The sequence below is a fragment of the Scleropages formosus genome, chromosome 3 (genome assembly GCF_900964775.1).
Source record: "Scleropages formosus chromosome 3, fSclFor1.1, whole genome shotgun sequence".
In the NCBI taxonomy this organism is placed as follows: domain Eukaryota; kingdom Metazoa; phylum Chordata; class Actinopteri; order Osteoglossiformes; family Osteoglossidae; genus Scleropages; species Scleropages formosus.
In genome coordinates, this window is record NC_041808.1 from 27,406,171 (window position 1) to 27,431,313 (window position 25,143).

The 25,143-nt window shown below is 44.8% G+C and overlaps 1 protein-coding gene across 2 annotated transcripts; it reads left to right on the plus strand.

Moving 5' to 3' along the window:
* Positions 1–1,682: 1,682 nt before the first annotated feature.
* LOC108925956 (storkhead-box protein 2-like) lies at positions 1,683–23,687 on the plus strand. Of its 2 annotated transcripts, none has more exons than XM_018738345.2 (4): positions 1,683–3,447; positions 14,924–15,076; positions 19,863–22,095; positions 22,953–23,687. In XM_018738345.2, the coding sequence occupies exons 1-4, from the start codon at positions 3,270–3,272 to the stop codon at positions 23,149–23,151; spliced, it is 2,763 nt and encodes a 920-aa protein (XP_018593861.1). In that variant the 5' UTR covers positions 1,683–3,269; the 3' UTR covers positions 23,152–23,687. The 2 variants fall into 2 exon arrangements, with proteins under 2 accessions (XP_018593861.1, XP_018593862.1); XM_018738346.2 differs by lacking the exon at positions 1,683–3,447 and adding an exon at positions 11,113–11,809.
* Positions 23,688–25,143: the final 1,456 nt, after the last annotated feature.

A 25,143-nucleotide genomic window follows, 5' to 3' on the forward strand; every position in this document is an offset into this window, starting at 1 on the left:
AGGCATTTGAAAAATTCTATTTCTTCAATGAAATTCTCTCATACTGGGAGAACCAACAAATCCCCGGGCTTCCATACGCATCAACAAACACACATTGAATCCAATGCTCTTTAGGAGGCCAAAGGTCACAGCAAAGGGAATGGGGTCAGGCAGTGTGCGTGAAACTTTTTATAATGTTGAGAAAACTTGGGCACTGGGGACATGTGACCCTGATTATAAATGGGTTCCCACGCAGCTGCCACTCACAAATGTGAGATCATGCACAAGCTGTTCCAGAGCTGTTTCTCAGAAGACCTGCTCTGTTTCCTTTTCCATTTCAGCCTCAAATCTAGGAGGGCTGCCCAAATTAACTAGCATTTTACACAATGCAGCCTTTTCAGAAAGTAAAAGAGTAACACCAGACTGGTTGTGGCTTGTTCTGCATAAGAGTTTTGAGGTAGGCATTGAAAACACCAAAATAATAAAACAACAGAAACTAAACTTTTTACCGGGGTAAAGAAATGGTATGATTGTATAGTCCTTACGAAAAACAGGATTTACAAAAAAAAAGATAAATTGCCTGCAATAACATGGGGAGAGCGAGGTGTGACTGAGTCCAACTTTGAAATGTTATTAACCAAAACTATGTTTGAGCTCTGTGTTCAAATCCAATAATACTATTAAAAAGAGCATTTCCGTGAAATTAGCTCACTGATTTCGATTCGCAAAAGGTGTTTTGCTCATGTTTGCAAAAGGCGCCCACGATAAAGAAGATTGCAGTTTCCCTCTGTCAGTACTGCAGCCTTCAAGAAAATTATTGCGGTTATGGCAAACGTCCATCAGGCTCGAAGGGAAATTCATTGTGCACGGAGACTTCGTTTCATCGGTATTTCACACCACACCCATATCACGTTAAGCACTCACTGGTTTTCATTCCCTTATAAAACTATGAAATGCGTGGATCCTACAGCGACATCACAGATTTTATGTCTTAAATAAAGAACGGTGTTTCTCTGTAATCTATTCATTAATGTATTAATTATTAATCGATTAATCCACAGTTTAACATGAAATACAGTACATGAGCGACAGCTTTGTTCTCACATTGTGGAGGAATGGAATTTTGGGGAATTTTTTTGGCTTCACTGACACACAGAGCAGCAGCTTTGTTTGCACTGAATTTTTCTCTGTGATCCAAATTGACATTTAGGTGTGTTATTCAACAGAATTGAGACAGGTTGGAGTCTATGTAGTAACTTTATCCGAATGTCTATGTGAACTTCACGTAAAATGTGTCATTTATACGCTTTTAACTGGCCGGGACACCTTGTGTCACTTTGTGTAACAGTTTGTCTTGCTCATTTTGAGATGATGGTCTTTCACACATTCTGATGAGAAGTACTGTGTTTAAGGGATGCGTGTTTTTCCCCAGTACCTCCTGTAATAATATACGTTTACACTACCCTTGATATGTTGAAAGGAAGGTGCCGTTAACTATGTTGTCGTGCACATTTGTTCCCATTTTTCGATTTGCACTATATTTGAACTCTCTCGCTCTCCCTTAACATGTTCCATATATAGCGCGCGGTTAATAATTCAGCGTTTTTGCCAGTGCCAATTGCGGTGATTTCATCCCTGGTTAGGAGGGAAGGCAGCTGTCGAGGAGCGATTGGCTGCGAGGTGGAACAGCTGCTGTGGGGCTGCACACTGGGGCCCGTGTGATTGGGTCCCTGCTCTCTGTGAGAGGTCCACTCTGTCCTGTCGTGTCCCCCAAAACCCTCTGCCGTGCCACGCGTCTCTTTAGTTGCCTTCCGGAGGAACTCTACCGCAGCTGATCCTCCGGCGGAGCCAAATGCAGAGAAGAGGGAAAGACGGGGACAAGATGAGTGCTCTGCAAAGACGGCATGCTCTAGTGGCATATCTGTACCAGAGAATATAAGTGTTTATTAATTCTTCCACATTCTCTCTGAAAAGGGGAGGGGCAATGGCTCGGACAAATGCTGGGCAGCTTTTGTATGCAAATGAAATGCCATCCTATTGGTTGACCTTTGATCCAGTGGCCCGGAGAGCCTGAAGGTCACTTCTGCAGCAAAACCCACCGTCCAATGGGGACCCGCATACGAGGCCTAAGGTGGTTACGCCGCTAGCCCGGAGTTGCGCGGCTGCGTAGCTGCCCGCATCCACGGTTGGAAAGACGAAGCCGGGGCCTGACCGCAGCACCGGTTGCCATCTCTTCTGCGCATGCCGGGGACTGATTGATTGCAGTATTGACAGCGCCGTCTGAGATGTCGCTTTGCCTTCCGTGTCGCTCCCTGCTGCTCCGCCATGGACACACGCACGCACACGCAGGCGCGTGCGCGCACACGGTTTCCTAGCAGCTGCACACGCACACGCAGACACCTTCGCTGCGCATCGCTGGCATCAAAGGAGACGGCTTTGTCACGAACATGTCTCCGCTTGCTGAGCTTCGTCGATTTCCCGCTTGGATTTTATTCGACTGAAAAAGACTCTCTTTTTTCATTCCGCCACCTTTTAATCTTTCCCTCCCCCCCCTCGGCTGCCCTCCCTTACCATCTGTGAGGACTAAGCCGCATCGGCGGTTGCGGCAAGACGGCGAATGACACTCCGCTTCGTTCCCCTGTGCTGTCGGGCCGCGACTGACGGCACTGCTGGGTTTTCTTGTTTTTTTGGGCCTTTTGTGTGCATTGCTCCCCGTCGGCCCGGTGCTCCTGGGCTGAATTGAGCTATTGTTTGAATCCAGGGGTCCTTAGCGCTCGAAATCCACCCCCCCCCCCACAATACCACCTCCTGCTCGGACCAACCAAATCGCCCTCCCCCAATTCCTCGCCTGCCTCCCCCCATCCCCCCATCCCCCACCACCCCCCCGTTGCAGCCGAGAAGCCACATAACGTGCTACTCCGCGCACGTGAACCTGGAAACTATAAATCGGAGACCGATCGCGAGTGCAGTGTAATGCATTGTGGGACGCGTACAGAACCGGAGCAGATCAAGAAGAGGAGAGGAACTCGGAATCATATCCCATCTGGATCCCAGGCAGAGTCAGCATCAGCTGTCGTACCGGGGCTGTTGTGTCAGTGAGTGTGCGTGCGTGCATGTGTATGAGTGAGTGGTGCGTGACTGTGTGTATGAGACCGAGCGGTGGAGAGTGGGAGGTTGCCGGTTCAGTAGCTGCCCGCCATGATCCCCGCCGTGCCCTCGGAGCAGAGGTGAGGGGCCCAGCCAATGTGGGGACAGCGGGGGGCCTCCGGTAGCCCTCCGCGGCCATCGTCATGAAGAAGACACGCAGCAGCAACCTCCGCCGGGCCTGGCCCAGCTCTGACTTCTCGGAGCGGGCCTCGGAACGGGCCTCGGAGCGCACCCGGTCTCGAAGTGAGAAGGACTACCGTCTCCACAGGCAGCTCCCTCTGCCTTTCGTCTCCCAGCCACCTCGGGGATACACGGCGTCAGGTTGGTCCAACGATCCGCTTCCCTTGGAGAATCTCCGGGTCGCGAAGAAAGCATACCTAATGGGCTCTGCTGCTGGCGAACTCGGCACCTGGCAGCAAGGTGTGCAGCGGCTAAGGCCACTGCCTTTGGACCCGATGGACCCGCATTTGATTCCCACCTCTTGCCGTAGTACCCTTGATCAAGGTATTTACCCTGCATGACTCTAGCAAAAATTACCCACCTGTATAAATGAGTAAATCACGGTAAGTAGCTTGAACACCGTACATTGCTTTGGAGAAAAGCGTCAGCTAAATGAAGAAACGTAAGTGACGGTAGTTTGGGATAAGTGAAGCGAATATTCGCAGCAGTGCATTTTAGATGTGACGCGTGTGGTCAGTAAACCACGAAGACCTTCCGAGCTGGTTTGCGTGAAGCAAATGGATGCGAGAGGAGATTCTAATTTTAGCTTTCTGTCACCTCGCTCCTTCTCTCCTTTTCTGTTCTCCTCTCTCAGTGAGGAGCAGTCAACCGTAGAGCTCGAGAGTGTCAAACAATAGGTGTCCCCTGACCGCGACCGGTTGTGAGAAATGTGTCATTTGGGAAGTTCTGCAACAATAAAGTACAAAGCACCGCACCTTCTGGGTTCCAAGGCTTAACGTGGCACTGGACACAGGGGCCTGGCGCGGGCACCGCACTCTCCAAAATATCAACGCAACTCTTAACGTATGCATTTGTGTCTGCCTGCAAGACTTATTGATGGCTGCGTGATGTTTATGGTGTTGATTTGCGCAGCTCAGCTTTGAGCGCTGTGTCTGAAATCTTTACTCGTGGACAAAGCGGCCGTGTGAACGGGCACAATGTGCCCGTTCGTGCTTCCACATGCTGGTCACGTCCGCCAGCTCCGGCACAAGTTCCATTGCCATTGTGCGGGGAGTGTGAAAGAAGGCCTCGGTGCAGTATTACGAGCAGCAGCCCATGTCCGCTCCCTCCCGTCCTCTTGCTGCAGGGGGCTCAGCAAGCGGCAATCCGCGTCCACCGCTGGGCCCTGCACCGCGGTCGCAAAGTCAGCTTTGTTTCACAGGCTTTTGTAAAGTACGGGCAGCTCCGAGAGCGGTTGAATGGCAGCCTGTTTGTGGCGATGGCAGAAGGAGTTTCCTGTGCCCTGGAGCCAAAATGGATGCAAGGTTCGACTGAGAACAGAAAAAATCGGTTTGCTTATGCACAGAAAGAGAATAGGGTGTATTTTAAGCTCGAAGGAGCCCATAGACGGGGCCTGAATGGTGGCACTACCAGGGCTGCCAAATCCGCATTGATTCAGTGCTTTTTTCTGTTTCCTAGCAACCTCTTGGGTCAAAGGTGAAATGACACGGCCACTGTGGATGAATGCAAAATCCTAGGACAAAGGGGTGACACTAACTCTGCCCAGTGCTGGTCACTTTGCTGGTTTCAATGAGGAGAGAACTGAATGGACACTTGTGCTGCTTTCAGCAAATAGATATTAAAAGACACACACACAATGTCCACAACCGCTTGTCCCGAGCGGGGTCGCAGCAAACCGGAGCCTAACCCGGCAACGCAGGCCGCAAGGTCGAAGGGAGAGGGGACACATCCAGGACAACCGTGGACTTTTTCCACGATGAACTCAACATAGATGACATCCTTAAATCCTTGTTCTGCAAAGTGTTTTCTATCTGTGAAGCCTGACATTCAGAATTCCATGGTTTTTAGGGTCTTGATAAGAGATGGCTTCCATTGTACTTCTCCACATATCATAAATATCTGAGCCCTGAGGAATGCTTAATATGTATCCAACAGTTTTTAGACAACATCTTTTTTAGTCACCTGCTAGTGCATTTGGAGTAATTCCCCAAAAGTACCTGTATACTGTAAGTGTACACTGTAAGTATGAAAAAGACACAAGTTAAAGCTTGTACCTCAATTCAAATTTGCACTGATACCAAAAACTAAAGTAGAGAGGGAGCAGATCCTCCCTGATTCTTGGCAAACTAATGCCATTCAGAACAGGATGTCAAGAAAGAAAAATTATGTTCTAACAGAATCCTGCCGTTCTTTCCTTTGACTAGATTCAGCTGCAAACAATATCTAGACAAGAGAACCACAATTTTGCAGAAGCATTTCTATAGGGTATAAATAGATCAAGATTATAGATCTTTCAAAGAAATGAAAGATAAATATAAGTAAAATTTTAAGATTTTGGAGTTCCAAAACATTATACCTTTATATTCTGATACCCACAGAACCTGATCATTCCTTATGCCCCAGCGAGAGTGCTGTGCTCTTGTACTTATGGTCTTCTGGTCCCACTTGGGTTCAACTCACAAGGGATCCACAACGTTCAAAAGTCTGTATGTTCTCAGTTTTGCCCCTATTGTGGTGGAACAATCTCCCTCTGTCCGTCAGAGCTGCTAAGTCCCACCCAATATTCAAGAAGGGTCTCAAACTGCATCTCTTTTCCCTCAAGCTCCTGAAATCTTTCTAAGTTAGACCTTCACAACCTGCTACTTTTTTATCTATTTTCCTATTCATATGTCACTTCGGGGGGGGGACACGGTAAGTTTGGCCAGGGCCTGCTGTCTGGTGGGTCTGGGGTTTGAGCCCTGCTTGGGGTGCCCTGTAGCAGACTGGTGTCCTGTCCTGGGTGTCCCCCCCCCCCCCCCCCCCCCCCGAGCCTTGCGCCCTGTGTTGCTGGGTTGGGCTCCAGTTTGCTGTGACCCTCCTCGGGATAAGTGGTTGTAGACATTGTGTATGTGTCACTTCATTGAGGAGCTACTGAAATATGATCACTGTCACAACAGTGTGTATGTATCTCAGTCCTCTGTTGTGGGATGCACTTGTCTTCACCTTCAGTTGTATGTCACTTTGGAAAAAAACATCTGCCACATCCATAAATTTAAAATCTGCTTGTAAATGTTTAGTGCGGCCATGAGGTATTGACCCCAGTGCAGAGAAATATGTTCTGTGGGCTGAGGTTGAAGGACTATCCAGCGAACATTAGAGGCAGGGTTGAGAGGAGTTCCAGGCTTCAGAATCTGGATGAAGATATGTCTAAGAAACTGCTTTTATATGTTCTTGACCATTAATTTTTTTATTATGTATACAGCTGTTTATTCTTTGGGTAGAGTGGCTCAGGGAACCAAGCTATCACCAGTCCTACAGCTGTGTCTTTTCACGCTCATGACTGTGTCATTTTCACTGTGTTATCTCTTTGTTCAGACTGACTTTTTGTTGTTGAAAAACTACAGTCAGAAAACCAGTATTATTTTTTATTAGTCATAATTCACTTCTGCTTTTTATCCATATATATAATACAAAAATCATGACTATGAACAGGAACACATCGTTTATGAGTGAAATCTATGGGAAATATTATTTCAGTGTACTGTAGTAATTGCTTGTGCTAAAATATCTATTTATTTTCATGATGACTCATTATGAGTCATCTTCAGCAGGTATATTTGGATACGTGTACCACTATGCTTGTTTTCCGTGAGCGTACACGGGGTATTCAGTGTTCCAAATTTTCTCTCTGTAGTTCCTCATCCTACTTCATCATTATTCTGGGTGAGTTTTTTTGTAAGCTGATGAAGACTTGAGCACTTCATTGAAGTTGGAGTTTCTAAATCTGTCTCATCTACTCTGCAACAGAAACAAAGTGTCAATATATGTCTGGATATTATTCCGTTCCAATGATATTTCAGTTTAAATTATACCTATTCTGTCCAATTTCTTTTGAGACTTCTAAAGTTTCTATGGATCTATCCTTGGATTTCAAGACTATTGTTTTCATGGCTGCCATAAATGGATGACTATGTTTTACATGTAACTTTTAAAAAATTTTCTATAAAACTAAATGTTTCAAGTTTGATCCCTGCCTCTGTGCTGCTGCCTATCAAAACATTTGACTATAGTTGGACTTTGTTGTTCTAAAAGCTATCAGCAGCATCGAGAGTAGGAAACAGCAAAAAATTATATGATTACACTTTGAACCTGGCCCAGGCTCTGGTCTAAGCTTGAGCTGTTGAAGACGTCCCTTGTGCATGCTGCATTTTTTTTCTGCTTTCTTCCGTCTTCTCATCCAGTAGGCATCATCTGTCCCTGACATGTGGGCTGATATGCTCCAGGAGAGGAATTAGAGGAGAGGTGCATGATGGGACAGCATGAACTCGTTAACCCGACGCCTGCAAACGGCTGACTGGCTTTGCTTGTCTCCTCCATTCTGCTCCGCTTCACTCTCGGGCGAAAACCCACCACCACATGATGTGTTGTAGTTGTACTCCAGCACTTCGCCATACCTGCTATGAGCCACACTCAGGCACAGGGGTTCATCACCACTTCACCTACTAATCAGCTCTTTACTACTTTTTGGGAGCGGGTGTGCCGCAAAGGACAGCCATGTGGGGCTGAAGACAAACCTATTAATCTCAAGGGTGTATTTTTGGACTGGGCCATTTCCAGAACCACTCACCGGAGTTGTTTTGATAGATATTACTGCACATTGCGTGATCTGGGTGCTGTTGGTGAAGTGCTTGTGGGTCATAAGAGTATTTCTGAACCAGTCGAATTCAGTAATGAAGTAACACTAGGTTGAGTATTTAATGAACCTCTACTTAACAAGATCTAGGCTAAATTGTCACAACAGAGTACAAAGTCACACTAAGGCAGATTCCAGCAAAGCTTTAAAGAAAGTAAAATTGTCTCTGTAAACAATTCTTCAGAATTAACCAGTTTATAAGGTGTCTGTACTTTTTATATATAGGTTTAAGGCCAATATGTTCAACTTTGCCTCTCCAGTTCAGCAAAATTCCAAGTAAAAACTAAAAACCACTGTCAGAATATGAATATTAGCTTCTAGCATTATGGTTAATTGGTCTGTGGATTTTTTTATTGTGAGACTTTGTTTATTAGGGTGAAGAAACACACTGCGGCTGCGAATGAGGTTTGCGTGCGTTGTTGATGATGATGCATATTGCTCTGGCCGATTTAAATCCTCTTTTAGAAAACTGGAATAAAACCATATTGTAGGGGGTTTCCTTAAGTTTCCATTACTATATTAATAACTGCATGCATGTATGCAATCATGCAAGACCATAATCCTCACTCATTGACCCCCTCCACCCTTTCAAGGTCTTGTATAGCCATAAATGTCACACAGACCACAGTACAAATGACTAGTCCTTGCACTTAAAATTAGAGACATATCTCACCAAAGAATAAATACGTCTGCCCAAAGTTCATCTGAACCAGCAAGCATTATGAGAGGATTACTGTATTTGCTCATCTAAAGTCCAAAGGAGAATAATGGGAATGTACATGGTAAAAGCAGAACACTGTTAAAGATTTATATATAAAGTTAAGTCAGACGGCTTAGGGTGTGCACGAGAGAACAGAGTGGAACAGCATCTCTGCCAATGGCTCTCAGCCTGCTAGATTTAGTTAAGCTAATTATCAACAGATGTTTTGTTTCCTACAGAGCTGAACTGAATGTTCAGTGGCTCACCATCACCAATATTTCTGAAGATGAAAAAGTATGGACATAAGTTTAATCTGAAGTAATGTTATGGTGATTTTCAGTACAAAGGAAACTACAGCCTTGTTCCACTTTTAGGGAGCTGAGGACCCTTTTTAATGTAGTTCAGTTTAAAGCTTGAAATGGTAAAATAGAGAATTCCGTTGAAATAGAATATCATTACATGTGACTTTGTTATATTGGCTACTCATTTACCTCAGATGACACATTATAAATAGAACAACAGAGAGGAACTTCAAGGGTTATAAATTGTCACAATAATGATATCCTGTGTTAGGTATAAGTCTTTTTCAACATGTGAGTCTTAAGCCTGGATTTAAAGGTGCAGTATTCTGGTTTTAATTACATTTACTCTGATAACTTTGCATGTGGGGCGTGGTGGCACAGCGGGCTTGGCCTGTGCTTGCTCTCCGGTGGGTCTGGGGCTTGAGTCCCGCTTGGGGTGCCCTGGGATAGACCAGCATCCTGTCCTGGGTGTGTATCCTCCCCCTTCGTTCTTATGCCCTGTGTTGCTGGGTTAGGCTCCGGTTCGCCGCAACCCCGTTTGGGACAAGCGGTTTCAGTCGGTCAGTCAGTTTTGCATGTTTGGTGGAGAAATAGGTGAATCTCTTGTGGCTTATTTTCCATGTTTAAATCAGTGGTAAATTAACTGTTAACTTTATCTTTATTTTGTTTTATTTTTTAAGAGAATTTATTTTTGATCTGATCTTTAGGAACTGATTGTGGGAAGTCATTAATTTCCTTATTGTACAAGGCCTCTGTCAGCACGGCAAATAACTTGTTGAAGAAAAATCAAGACCAGGAGACAGTTGTCTATAAGTACAAACCACCTTACAAGCATGCGGAAAGAAGGCATTCTGAACGTCTCATTTCAGTCCTTTGCAGTTAGAACTTGTGTTTGAACAAGTTTGTCCAGTGATTGATGTGTGAAATGAGGATCGTTCCATTGCGCCAACAGGCATCAGAACTTGCGATTAAGAAGAGATAAACTTGGTCAAGCTTATAAAAGTGTTGAAAAAGTCTACTAAATGCCATAAAATTCCAACTTTAACTTGCTAAGTTTGAAAATGTAATTATTTGCTGCTTGATTTTTTCATTATTTTTCCCACTCATAAAGTTAATTACAATGATTTACTCATTTATATAGCTGGGCAATTGTCGTTTCTTATTATTATTATTATTATTATTATTATTATTATTTATTTATTTATTTATTTATTTTTTTTTAAGATGAGGAATTCAGGGTAAGTACCTTGTACCTCAAGCGTGCTGTAGCAGGGAGTGGAATTCAGACCTGGGTCAAAGGTCTATCCACTACACTACCTACTGCCCCAACCTGATATGCTTGAATTATTCTTTCATCAAATTTGTGGTTACAGTAAAACTAGATGTAAGAATTTTGTGAAAAAAAAATTGGAAACACCTTTGGTGTGAAATCATATCTGGTTTAACATTCCTTCTACCCAATTAAATGTACCAAAATTCCACAAGCCTCTTGATAGCACATGAATGTGGTCATTAATATTGCCTAACTGATAAAATCAAGTGTTAAGATCTCCTCTAGAGATCTTAGTGCTAATTTAGTGTTAAGTTCTCCCCTGGGATGTGCATAGGTCAAATAGCAGTGTTCCTCTATCCAAGATCCAATCAAATATAGAGGAGTTTTGGAAATAAGGGCACACAAGGTTGCAGGTTATTAGTATTATTTTTAATGTTGTAATGCTATTGTTCATTTTCTCTTCACATTTTATTGATTTATACCTTTAGTATCTCTGACAGTTTGTTGCAAGAGCCCTTGGGAAGTTTTCTTAGCAGTAAGGAGTTTTCGTAAATGTTCAATAAAAGCTGCTCAAACACATAGAAGCACTGACCCCCATCCTATCTTTTTTTCATCAGATCTCATATCCATATTTGCATTTAGCCACAAGCTCTCAACCTCACTGGTCTGTCTGTGTAATGCAATGTAGGTGAGGCTGAGAATTGGCACACACACACATTTTCAGAACCGCTTGTCCCATACGGGGTCGCGGGGAATCGGAGCCTACCTGGTAACACAGGGCGTAAGGCCAGAGGGGGAGGGGACACACCCAGGACGGGACGCCAGTCCGTTGCAAGGCACCCCAAGCGGGACTCGAACCCCAGACCCACCGGAGAGCAGGACTGTGGTCCAACCCACTGCGAGAATTGGCAGGAGTGACTAGAAAATTTAATTTAAAACCCCATTTTTATTCCTTACCCCGTGTACAACATTAACACTGTTGTGCTGGCTTCTGAAGTCCTCAGACTCTTCACATCCCCCTGATTTTTGACCCCCAACCCAGCCTTCCCCACCCGAACCAGAGATGGCCGCCCTGGTCCTTTTCTAATGAGATTACAAAAGGAGTCCCCTTTACCAACCCCCGCCAACACCCCCTCCGGGAGTCGCAGCAAGGCTGGAAATTTCCCGCTTGCTGTTTCCCAGATAACAGAGCACGCTTTTGATGGCTGTAGCGCACAAACACAGCCTTAATTTGTAATTAGCAGCCAGCGAGCAAGCGAACGGGTTCGAACAAGCCAGCACAAAAAGCTTAGTGTTGCAGCCGGGGCCCGTTGCCATAACAACCAGTTCAGCGGGCCGTCGACAAGCTTGTGTGTCAGTGGGCATTACGAGCAAGGGGCTTTCAAAAGCAAGCATGCCTAGCCACAATATGATTGGTCACACCTCCCTTTGCCTTTGTGTGGACTAGAGCATGCTGGGAAAGGCCCCAGAGTGAATGCTTGTTTGTCTGACGGCTTCCGCGACATAGCTGCTTTCGAACCTGCTGGGATTAGACAGAGTCCACGGAAAAGGCCAAGGTACTGCAAATGTTATTTCTCTCTCAGTCCCCTCTCTCTTCCACCTGCCTCGATTCATGTGCGTTATTTCTGATGTGTTACGTGTTGCCTTGAAATACACGGGAGGGCGAGATGACAGCATTGAGCTGGAAGCATGTGGGCAGCGCGGAATCGTGCGCCATCGGGCCGTTGCGAATTTTTTCCTCTTGTTGACGGTGTGTTCAGCGCTGCTGGGCATTCGGGTCTCGAGCCGACCGAGCCGGGAACGTCTTCCGCGTGTGCCTCCCCTCCAGCAAACCTGGCCCCCCTCGCTTCCGTGCAATAGCGCCAGACCGCACGCTCAGCTGTCAGGGCTCGCCTTCAGGAAGGAATGCGTCCGCGAACGGGGATCAGACACCGACTGAGAGGGTTACAGGTTCAATGCGTGGTCACTGTTTGGCAGGGAAAGCTGAGCCATGATCATGAGGGGTCAGCTGAATGCGCTTCCTTTCCGTAGACCCCCCCCCAGGCTGCTCAGGCCCTTGATACGCACCTTGGCATTGGTGTGATGGGAAGGCGGAAGGACATCAGGTTGAGCTCTCGCTGTCTGGAAATGTGTGATCAGAACCAACAACCATGTCAAACATCACTTTTCTGTCTGGGTGGCTCCTAGTGGGAGAGCGTGTGTGAATGAGGTCATTTCCTCCACTCTCTGTTTTTAATTATTATTATATTTTTTAACAAAACAAACACAGAACAAAGAGAAAAATGAATGCCAGGGGAATAACTGCCTCACAAAAAAGCTTGAAATAACTGTAGAACTTACTCAAAAAACTCAATAGTTTGTAGGGCTTCACTGTTACCGTTAGATCATCAAGTTAGTACCGAGACATTGTTTGATGTTATTATGAAATACCGCAGAGGTTTTTGCTACTAAATTTACTCTTATGAGTACGAAATTCTGCAGAGGAGACAGTAGGATTAATCAGATCATTTTCATTTTGTCTCCCCTGCCGACGTTACGGAAAGCAAGCAGTACATCTTTAAATAATAAGAAAAATCATTGCACAGATGATCACTGTTGAACCTATATAGGTCTTTCCAGAACGGCTGTGAATATCAAGGCTTCCAGAACATTTTCTGAGCAGGTGTTGCAAAAAGAGCAGTTTGTATCAGTATTTATTTTCAATTTCTTAAAATGGATTTTAGAAGGGTAAAATATAGGAAGCCATTTATACAACATTGCCCAAACCTCGATTAAAATTAAACTGAATTATTCTGACATTTTTGGATTGAATATTTTTAACAAAACCATTCTAATAAAATATTACGTGAGGAATTGTGACAATATCTCTTAGAAAAAGATTTGCCTATTTTGAATTGAGGACCGAGATAAAAAACAAATCCTTGGTACTTCGGTCTCATCTCTCCTTGTGACCGAAGTACCAAGGACAAGTCAGACTGTAAGGTGTTTTTGTGAGTGAGAATCCCTTAATATTCTACTTACTATGTTTTGGGTAACATTCTTTATTTCCCTTTATGATTAACTTAACTACGAAAGTATTTAGTCACACAGTATCTGGTAGGTGCCTACATAATTTATGTCAAATATGGTTTAGTTCCGTATAAAGCCTTATTTTTCAGGATAGCACTTGCTCGAGAAGAAGACAAAAAACACAGATCATTGCAGGTATAAAAAAATTTCTTTAATCTCTTACCAAAAATAACAATGTAATATGAAACAAAATAATACAAATGCTGCAATAGATTTCTATTTTTCCTGGCATTTCCAATGATTTCAGTCTAAATGAATAAATACAGATTTTTCAAATAACGTCTTAAGATGACTGTTGTTGCTATTAAAAAAATAAAAAAGATAAAAAGCTAAAAACGGAAAAAACAAAGACCGCAATGCACCGTGCATGTTTTGGCACATCCTGCATGAATTTGTGCCAGTAATTTTACTGTGGTATGGAGGTCTGAAGAGGTGCTGCTCATCAAGCCATTCGTTTTCCTCAGATGACAGCGAAGGAGATGTCAGCTATTAACAACTGGCTCCAAGGGACAAAAGTGACAAAAAGGTGTCTTTGTGTTCCTGCGACAAAGTCTTTGGCTGAAAGTCCTCCGTATCTCGAAGCAGCATTTTAAAAAGTGTACCGAGCAACCTGAACAGAGCAGTAGTGCATCCTTTACGGTGCGCGGTTCGCATCCCATACGAACGTTCGCTGCGGGTGTAGAACTACAAAAAAGCATTTCCTAACATTGTTGATTGACAAGATATTTAGGCTGTCATAAGCTAGTCGGTCTTTAATTATGGTTTGTGTGCGATAGTTACATAGTTCATAATAAATAATTTTATTTGATTTAATTGACCATCAACATCACAAATGGTTCTTTTTTGGTTTGTTTTTCTACGACTTGTTTAGACTGTTGAATGAGGCATGTTTATTAGGCTTACTTTTATTCATTTGACAGATGCTTTCCGTGCGTTTAGCACTGGTATACAGTGATTATTAAACAGTATGACCTGACATCCTTGTTCAAGGTCCCTTACAGTGTTAGATATACACCGCTCTAAACTCCCTCCAATATTTAGCCAACTGTACATCAGAGCAATGTAACACACACTTTAAGCCACACTCACACACACACTCACACACTACAGGCAAATCAGAGTCACCAGTTCACCTGATTTTTGGGCAATGGGGAAAAACCCACATGAACACAGGGAATGCATGTAAACCCTACACAGACTGGACAGGAATTAATTCTATGTCCAAGTATACAGCCTACATACTGTGAGGCACCAGCGTTACCCACTGTGCTGTCCGGAAAACTGGGACTCTCACTGCTGAGGCGGTGAACAATGAATCAGGACAGCTGGTGGCACAGTGGTTAGTGTGACCTGAAGGTCGCAGGTTCAAGCCTCACCTCTGGGTAAGTACAGTGTAGTAGCCTTGAACAAGGTAATTACCCTGAACTGCTCCAGTAAAAATTACCCAGCTGTATAAATGGGTAAAACATTATAACCTTAACATTGTAAGTTGCTTTGAAGAAAAACATCAGCTAAATGTAAATGTCTATTATGTATGGCACCTAGTGATCTCATGTCTTTCTGAGAAAAGGCTGGATGACCCTTGTTTGAACACCCCACAGGTGATGCGTCGCCCCTCAGCATGTCTCCCGTTGGCCAGTCCCAGTTCATCCCGCTGGGGGAGGTCCTCTGCCTGGCCATCTCGGCCATGAATTCGGCTCGGCAGACCGTCACGCAGGAGACCCTGATGGAGCACCTGGCCACCTGTTTCCCAGGTACAACATCTGCACTGACCACAGGTCACACTTCTCCAGCTGTAACCAAACAGGTCAGCCTACAGAATGCAACGTCACACGTCAGCCATCATTATGATAACAGCTGAATAGATTTTTGACCTCAGATTTATCTGTATTTATCATATTTTGGAAAAATTAAATCCTGAAGATGTTTTTGTTTTCTTTGGTTTATACCGTTATTGTATTCTTTTGGTGGCCCAAAATACAGAAATATTTTTTGTAAAACTGGAACTCCTTACAAAGCAACATCTAACCAACAAAAGTTCACTCAAAATTCCATGTCATTGTGGTTGTTGTTCTGTGCCACAGAGAAAATATTGACTTTTAGTGACCGCATGTGCAGAGCCTTTCTAGAAAGTTCTGGCCTCTCTTGTATCCCTAGTGTTCAAAGTAGTGTGTCCATTGTCACTGTGATGGAGTCCGTCCATCTGGTTGCTGCTCGTCCTCTTCCTCATTTTCCAAGCATTACAGTTGTTTGTGAAGGAATCTGACCATTTCATGACATCTCCAAAGTGTGCTAACCTCAGTCTCGTCATTTGTGTTGATTTGAGGCAACATCCATCTGTTTTTACTGGCTGCCCACGGTGTCCTAAAAAGTCTCTTCCAACACCACAGTTCAAAGGTGTCAGTGTTTTTCCTGCCGTATTTTTTTTTTTTTATGTGCAGCTTTCACATCCACAAAGTCATGTTATATGATCATACAGATACCCAACATTCAGTGTGTGCCATCAAATCATCTAAAACACGATCTGTTACATGGATGTTTGGATGCAGTTCAGAACTTGGCTTTTCCTACAAATTATTACTGGTACAACATCATTTTTTTTCAGAACCTACAAAACCTGGCAGCTTATAACAAATTGTCTTGGTTGTCTTAATATTAAAATTATAAAATTACATTGACATTAATTTATTTAGGAGACACTTTTTTCCAAACGACTTCCAGTGAACTCTGTGTAGTGTTATCAGCACACACATCTTATTCACCAAGGTGACTTACACTGCTAGATACACTACTTACAGTGGGTCACTCATCCATACATCAGTGGAACACACTCTCTTTGTCACTCACACACTATGGGGAACTTCAACAGCATGTCTTTGGACTGCGGGAGGAAACCAGAGCACCCGGAGGAAACCCACACTGACACCGGGAGAACATGCAGACTCCACACAGACTGAGCGGTGATCAAACCCACGTCCTCTCGCACCACCCAGGCACTGCGAAACAGCAGGACTACTCACTGTGCCACTGTGTCGCCCGACATTTTACTAAGACCCTTCACCAAATCAACAAGCAAATTATTGTTAAGGAGTATTTAGCTCCTATCTTTATGCAAAACAACTTACAGGGCTGAATACACTGAAGTAAACTCACACACACACACACACACACACTGTTTGAAACCGTTTGTCCCATGCAGCGGTTGCAGGGAGCCAGAGCCTAACTTGGCAACACAGGGCGTAAGGCTGGAGGGGGAGGGGACACACCCAGGACATGACGCCAGTCCGTCGCAAGGCTCCACAAGCAGGACTCGAACCCCAGACCCCCAAAGTAAACTAACTAAAGTAATCCACACATTTATACAGATCAATTTAGTATCAGATCACACACACACATGGGCACACATACAGAAACACAGGGCAATCTAGTTATCACCAGTCCACCTGAGACACATGTGTTTGGACTGTGGGAGCAGCCCGGAGCACCTGGATAAAAAAGCACACAAACATAGGGAAAACATGCCAACTCCATAGAGACCGATCAGAGATCGGACCCAGATTTGCATTCAGAACCAAGGTGCTGTGGCGCCGCACCTTTTTTCCATTGCAGCTTACACTCTTGACACCATAAAAGCCTTTATGGTACTAAATTAATTAACGGCAATGATATATCACCCATATTTTACAGAGAGGTCCAGTGCGGCTAGCAGTGCCTGAAGCTGTTTGCAATCACTGCTCTTGCTGAAAGCCACCACGCATCAATGTCCAGAACCGTAACATGTCACACAGACCAGAGACGATACACACATTCCAGAAGCAGCTCCTTGGTTATGAGAGGATGAACTCGGTGTGCTCTACTTCCATGGCAGATTCATCTTTAACAGCTGAAATGAAGACAGTAGAGGGCATAGTGATTCGAGTTGCCAACTTGGGATTCAAAGAACCTAGGTTCAGATCTCATCTCCTGCAGTAGCACCCTCGATCAAGGTACTTGTCCTGAATTGATGCAGTAAAAATGCCCCTTCTGTATAAACGGGTAAATCGTTGTAAACCACTTTGGAGAAAAGTATTTGCTAAATAAATGATGAATAATTCAAATACCCCCAATTTATTTATGCAAAGATGATTATTTTAGCTGTTATTAATATAAAAGACAGGAATTGTGACAGTACGTGTAAAGCGCCACTTGTTTGTTACGCGTAGTGATCTCCAGTATTAAAATAATTATGTCCAGCAGGAAAGCCTCTTGCAGAGAAGGACGGATCTGTGCCTTCCCCTCACCTGCGCGTGGGGCAAACCCATCCGCTGGAAATGAAGAGCACTTTTGCCAGGATTAAGATAAGGTGCAGGAGTGCTGATCCTGTTAAAGGCTTTTATAACAAACTTTCAGACAGGTTTAAGTATTAGGGGTTTCAGCTGGCTGTTAGATCACCCCGTTGGTCAGATGGCTTTTATCTTTTATTACGTGGCATCTTAAGCTCCATCGCCAATCCCACACTAATGTGGGCCTCTGGGTGTGCGGCAGGTCCCTCTCTCACGGGGAAGTGGGGGGGGGGCACTTTGCAGCACTGTGTCTTGGAGTAAGAGGCACGCAGAGAGGTTTCCCCGAAGGGCAGCGAGGACGATTTGCCATGAATTATTGATCAAGGGCACCCAGACGGAAATGATTTCTGCCATGCCGCCGTTGGTCTGCTGCCTTTCCGCGTATCGTCGCGTGAAGTCCCGGCTGTGCCGCGTCGCCGTGAAACCGCATCAATATGTCATTAAAAGTAGAGCTTCTCCAGGGTGATGCGGCAAGTGCCGAAAAGCCATCTTGGAAGCCGCGCCACCGACGCGTCTATTTTCATAGCACGGCTCCGCCGCACTTTAAAATGGATGGACCCAAGTCAAAACCCTTTTTTAATAATTCACAAGAAACTCTTTCTTGTGAATTATTGAAATGGTTTGTGGTTGCATCATGTTAGTATGGCAACTACACTAGTATGATGTAATAGCTGGCAACACTTAACCCTGACTAGTTAGAGCTTTTCTCTTATCCTTTCAGGTGGTGTGTGTGTGTGTGTGTGTGTGTGTGTGTGTGTGTGTGTGTGCGTGTGTGTGTGTGTGCGCGTACGCATGTGTGTTCGTGAGGGGATAGGAGGGGGCACCTGTTTCAAGTTCAAATGGCCCTTTTCCTGTGATAGAAGCTACAAAGACGTAGACTTGTACATTCCTGCTTTATCTCCGCCCCTAACCCCAGGAGACCTGGATGAGATCAGACTATATTTACCATTTCTGGTTGGAGAAACCAGTGATAGTGACTGTGAGAAAAAGGGGCTACACTGAACAATGGTTTCTTTTTCCTTGCAGTTTTTCACGGCTGGATCGCCAACGCTGTCTTTTAGTGCTTACGTCAGTGTTGGTGACTTTCTTTTTGGATTCACGAATTCATTTGTCTCTCATAATTTCAGGACTATTTAGGAACATATTACATTGGGTAAAGTTTGTAATTTTGCACAAAACGAAAGTGGCTGGTATTGTTAATAGGCTTATTCTTTGCAGTGATTTTTGTCTAGCAAGTGTTCATGCACTCAGTTGCTATTCTGTGCAATATTTATGTAGATAAGCAGACAATTAACAGTTTAAGACACGTAATTTCAGGTGGGCAAGAAAAAGACACATATGTATTGGGATCAGATAGAGGGACTTTTAGAGATATATTTGGAGAAAAGTGTCCGGTAAATTAACAAATATAAATGTAAATTTATGGCAGTCCATTACTTACACACAGAGCGATACACTGTGACACCTGTCACTGGCCTTAAATATTGCTTTACTTGTGGAATTAAAACAAGGATCTCACTAAATATTGCTGAAAATCCTTGGTAGGTAGGGGTTTTCCTGAGAACATGGCTGGAAAGAAAGAGCTTAGTTTTCCTGAGGGGGCAAAGGTATCACTGTGATCAAACAGGAAGTAACATCTGTGGTGCGAGATGCTGCAAGGGCACTCGTAAAATAAGAGTAAATGAAAACAATTAGCAAACTATTGCCCCACATTTTTAAAAGTCAATAACAGATTTTTTTAATGTATTTGGAGATAGTTAATCGCACGAAGGAAGGTTTGCGGCTTATAACGGTACAATGGTACAAGTCCAATTCATAGCAGCCGCTCGAATGGTTTCCGAGACAAGGGAGAAATGGAGGAATGAAAGACTCAAATCCTCACACCACCGAACAGCTTAGGAACTTTGAGGCACCACTTTTATCTGCTGTACCACGGTGTCCTCCACAACTCTCAATACCTAACAATAAAAATATTTTTTGAGCAATGCAGAATTGGAGGGAATTGTTATATTCCTTGCACTAACCTCCTTCCTTTCATAAAGTTTTGCAAAACAATTTCTAAAAAAAAAATCTCAATTCATCAAAATATTGCAGTATTCAATATTATTTCACAGGATTTGCAAGCACTGGCTGGTTATTCACATGACCAGACTGGAGGATAAACCCTATTTGTGTTGTATATCACATGACCTTGCTGACTGTCATGTTCTTCTCCCAGGAGTCCCGACGCCGAGTACGGAGGTCCTCCGACACACTCTAAACATGCTGGTGCGAGAACGAAAGATCTACCCCTCTCCAGAGGGATACTTCGTTGTAACGCCACAAACGTACTTCATAACTCCGTCACTCATCAGAGCTAACAGTAAGTGGTATCACCTGGATGAACGGGTCCCGGACCGACAGCAGCAGCAGTGCACCTCCCCACAGTCTGGAACCATCACACCCTCCACCTCAGGCTGCCTGAGGGATAGAGCCCATCACAAAAACCAGGGCGACTCATTCAACTCTTACCGTGATGATCTGCCCAGTCTTCATGCCTCCACTCTCCAGAGGAAGTCACCGAGGGACCTAAAGGACTCCTATTCACCTCCCCCTCCCCACCAAGCCGCTGCCCCAGAAAAGAGCAAGGGCAACCTCAATTTCTCTTTCAAGACAGATACTCTTACCCGGCACAGAGAAGCAAACAGCTCGGGTGAGAAGCAGTCCAAGAAGTTTGGGCTGAAGCTCTTCAGGCTGAGTTTCAAAAAGGACAAAACAAAGCATGTGGCCAACTTCTCAGCCCAGTTCCCCCCGGAGGAGTGGCCCCTGCGGGACGAGGAGACACCGAACAACATCCCTCGGGATGTAGAGATGGAGATCATCCGACGTATCAATCCAGACCTGACAGTGGAGAATGTGATGAGGCACACCGCGGTGATGAAGCGGCTGGAAGAAGAGCGCGCCCAACGCAGAAAGGCGAATTCTTCCGCCCAACATGGTGGCCGGAGCCGGCGAAGCCGTGGCCTGCACAAGCCACAAGGAAAGTCCCGATCTCACAGTAAGACCCGGACATTTAGAGCTGACCCCCTGGAGGACCCAAATGTGGACTCCAACCTGGACCACCGAGATGCCGTGCTCTGTATGGAGCGCCGCAGGGGGAAGTACTTTGCCCAGAGCAATCCCAACATCATTGAGTCTCACATCCCTGTCACACCCGAATGGGATGTGTCAGGGGAGTTAGCAAAGAGGAGGACAGAGATGCCCTTCCCAGAACCATCTAGGGGCACATCACACTCCAAGGTTCACCGCAGCCAGAGCCACACACAAGAGAGGAAGTCTCGCAACGAGAGGCCTGACAAGGCCAAAGAGAGGTCTCGCTCCATGGACAACTCCAGGGGCCCTCTAGGGACAGGTCCTTTTGGGGAAGACTATGAATGCTTTGAGGACAGGAGTCGCTATTACACTGACCATGGCACTCTGCGGGCTCTTCAAGAACCCCACTACACGCGAATCGTGCTTTCTGCTGCAAAGTTTAATCATGAGGTTTGTCTGCCTGATGCTGAGATAGGCAACTCTGAGGACTCCAAAGCCTATAGTCCACTAGAGAAAAGCAAAAGCAGAGACAATTTGTTGACCTACAGTGACTTTAAGCCTTCCTTGCTTAAGTCCACAGCTGATGGTTATTTTCAGGGCAATACGGCCTTGGAATCATCTCACGTTGCGCACTCCCCTCTGGGGAAATCTGAGCAGGAGTCTTTCACAAAATCAGATGGTGTCAAAAAGGGGAGTCCCTCTGACAGGCAGACACCCCATATCACTTCCCCCCATTCGATGGAGTACAAAGAAGAGACGTCAAAAGGACAGCATGGCATCTGTCTGCCGATGGTGAGTCAGGCACAAGAGCCAGCGTCAAATGGACGCTTGCCGCACCAACATAACTTAGACCCCGGGGGCACGGACACAAGGAAGGAAATCTTCAGCAAAGACACTTTGTTTAAGCCACCACACAATACATTGAGTGTGAATTACGCAGAGAACAGCTACACGAAATCAGGCACGTTGAGGAGGACCCCGAGCGTGAACTCTTCCGAGATGCTGAGCGACCGTGAACGCTTTGAGAAGCCTACACAGTCATCGACGTCCCCTGGCTCAGCGGTCCAGCAGGGCACAGAGCTGGCCTCTGGTCCCGGGGCCACATTTGATTACTACAATGTATCAGATGATGATGACTCTTCAGAAGCTACACGCAAGCAGGCCGAAGAGGGCACTGCCCGGGAAGGAGGCGGTACCATGCAGTGGCTGCTGGAGCGCGAGAAGGAGCGAGACCTGCAGCGCAGGTTTGAGAAGAACCTCTCCCTCCTCACCCCCAAGGACAACGAAAATGTAAATGTGCAAAAGTCGGCCCACTCAGCCCGTCTAGACAGCATGGATAGCAGCAGTGTCACGGTGGACAGTGGATTTAATTCACCACGGTAAGATACAGTCAGGCAAGTTTACACGGAGGATGGGTGGCTTTCTTCAGCAGAAGAGTCTCTAAAAGGTCACTTGTCTTTTAATGTGACACAGAGGGCTTTTAATACAGTAAGTTTTGATAAACTATTCCTCCAGTGTGGCTGAAGATTCCAAAATATTGCTTAACCCACTTGAGCTATTCATGGTTGTGAGAATTTAGCATCAGCTGAATAATTAAATGTGTATTTATCAACATTGCCCTTCATCCTGGAAAGATAATTAGATGTCGCTGGTGACCTTTTCCAGATTGTTGCTGAGCTATGACCACTATGACCAATACCCTCCCCTTCTAGGCTTCTAGGCAGATACGTGACAGGCAGCCAACCTGTTCATACTTAGAGGCCTGTCATTCATGAGAATTACAGTTTACACTGGCATAGACTGTTTCCTTGGCAATCCATGTACTTTTGAACTTAATACATACTGTTTGCTGTCAGATCTGAAGGTTACTTACAAATATATAAATTCCCTCTGACATACAGAGTTTACCAAAAGTGCACTGTGTCATGGATAGACAGGCAGAAATGCTCTTAGGCAATGAGTGTGAATGAGTGTGTTTTTCAAGTACTGGAGATACCAAGTAATATTAGTAACATTTGTGTACAGAATTGTTTGAATAGTTGCTTTTTAAGCCTTTGGATGTGGTTACCATGCTTCCATATCTGTCATAGTTCCGTACTTGTCATGAAAGGTACATGAAAGTCAAATACTTAGGTCTGATTTTTTTAACTTTATGCAAATATCAAGGGTGACATTACAGACATATAGGCCTGCTCTGAAATTCATTTGGTTTCCATTCTTTTTCTGTATTACTCAGCACTAGGGAAAGCCTGGCCTCCAACACATCCAGCATTGTAGAGAGCAACAGGCGCCAGAACCCGGGCCTTAGCCCCGGGCACCTGGGCACTGCCAGCACCCTGCCCTTCACCTTCCGGACAGTCCTCGAACCCCCAGCCAGCCAGCCCGAGACACTGCAAAAACCATCAAACTGTTTAGCTTCCATCACGAGTGTGTGACACAACTGTGCTGGACGGAAGGAGAGGAAAGGAAGCGGACCCCTCTTCTCAGCTCTGAAGGACCCCCTTTACTCCTTCCTGGGACTGTTATTACTGCATATGACTTCCAGACCCCGTGACAGGATTGTTGCAAATAACATCTAGTTTGTTTTTAATTGTTTTACTGCTGCTTTTTTTTACATGTTTTAGTGTAATACACAGCATATACTGAGCACAGGAGAAGTGATTTACAGGAGTAACAATAACAGTGTGGAAATTAACTCAAATATTTGTTTGAGCTGATCTAAATTTCAAATTTCTTTTGCTTTCTAAACACCAGTTATTTTGACAGTCCTAAATCTAGTCAAGCTTTTACAGCATATTGAATACATAAGCAGTTAACAGTTTTTGACCTGACAGTTGAAATTCACTATGTAATGTGGCTCCTGTCATATAGGAAATCTCAGGTCATTTGAAATTCTACTACATTAAGATATATACACACGCACTGCCTGAAAACACTTGTCCCAAAGGGCAAACCGGAGCCGAACCCGGCAACAGAGGGCGCAAGGCTGAAGGGGGAGGGAATACGCCCAGGATGGGACGCCAGTCCATCGCAAGGCAGCCTAAGCAGAACTCGAACCCCAGACCCACCAGAGAGCAGCCCCAGCCAAACTCGCTGCGCCACCGTGCCGCCACCCCCCCTTAAGATATATAAATACATATAATTACACACAATTTAATTATATGTATAGCACTTATAAAAAGTATTCACTTCCCTTGACCTTATTCATATTTTATTGTTTTACAACACAAAGAACTTAATGAGGCTTTCGTGACGCTGACCAACATAAAAATATTTCTTAACGTCAAAGCGAAAACACATTGCCACAGATCAGTATTAAATTAATTAGAGAAGACATTTAATAACAAAACAATAAAATGTAAAAAAGTTCAAATGGGGTGAATACTTTTTATAGGTGATGTGTATATATATATATTGCAATATTATATGTTATAGTATTGGGACCCCTTCGGCCCGCAATGCCATTTTCATTTTCCTTTACAAGCTGCGAAGTTGGTGTACACAAATGTTAGATGGTCTGTAGGTCTAATGTTAGATGAGGCCCCAAGTGAGCTGCATCGCGGGACCACAACAAAAGTTAGCTTCGAAGAACACGATCGGTGGGCCGCGGAGCCTGCTGCTTCGCTTCTGCCCCTTTTTTCACAGCGCTGATATGAGCCAGGTTTGAGACACTCAGCGCTCACATGAGAATCAGGTCTTTTGGCACTTCGCTTCCTTTCGATGTCCAGCACGCTAGCGTTCGGTGAGCTGCTTCACAAATGCCGAGGGCTTTCAGAAGAGCCCAGTTCACACTGTTCCTTTCCTAGGCAGCTAATCCTTTTTCAAATCCACTCTTCAATTCCTGTTTTTCCACCAAGGAACCCAGTTTTCATTTTTCTTTTCTTTTTTTGTTTTGGTGGGAGCAATTTCCTGTTGTGCATCTGCTGTGAGTCAGGTACTCAATAAAAGCTGGTGGCTCAACGGCCTGCACGGTTTACGAACATTCGGAGAGAGCATTTATCCACGCCTGCCACGTCCATGCAGCCGTCCAGGCCGATGGCCGCTCGGTTTTTTTTTTTATATGTTATACAGGTGATTGTTTCAATAGTAGCAGCATTTGTTTTACGCAGAAAAATCCATTCACGCATTTAGAGGAGTTCAACCGGACGCCACACGTAATGTCTTATTTCTGCAGTAGTAGCTGGGGCTCTAAAAATGATGTTGTTTTTCAGGTGATTCACGAATTCCATGTTTTCCTGGTGCTATTAACTGTGGTATTTTGTCCTGTTCACGTATCGTTGTGCGGGCAGCAAGTGGCTTTATAACATGTTGAATGAACACCGGTCCCTCAACTTTTGTGACATTTTGGTTGTCATCTACTCATTTTGAGCTCTGTAGATCGACACGCACGCACATGCACATACACAACTACCTCCAAGACTTGTATG

Bases quoted from the DNA above. Each gene is read 5' to 3' on its own strand.
- LOC108925956 (XM_018738345.2), top strand. From the start codon at position 3,270: ATGAAGAAGACACGCAGCAGCAACCTCCGCCGGGCCTGGCCCAGCTCT. The intron at 15,077-19,862 runs GTACAACATCTG...TTCTTCTCCCAG, and splicing joins CCTGGCCACCTGTTTCCCAG to GAGTCCCGACGCCGAGTACG. The intron at 22,096-22,952 runs GTAAGATACAGT...TGTATTACTCAG, and splicing joins AGTGGATTTAATTCACCACG to CACTAGGGAAAGCCTGGCCT.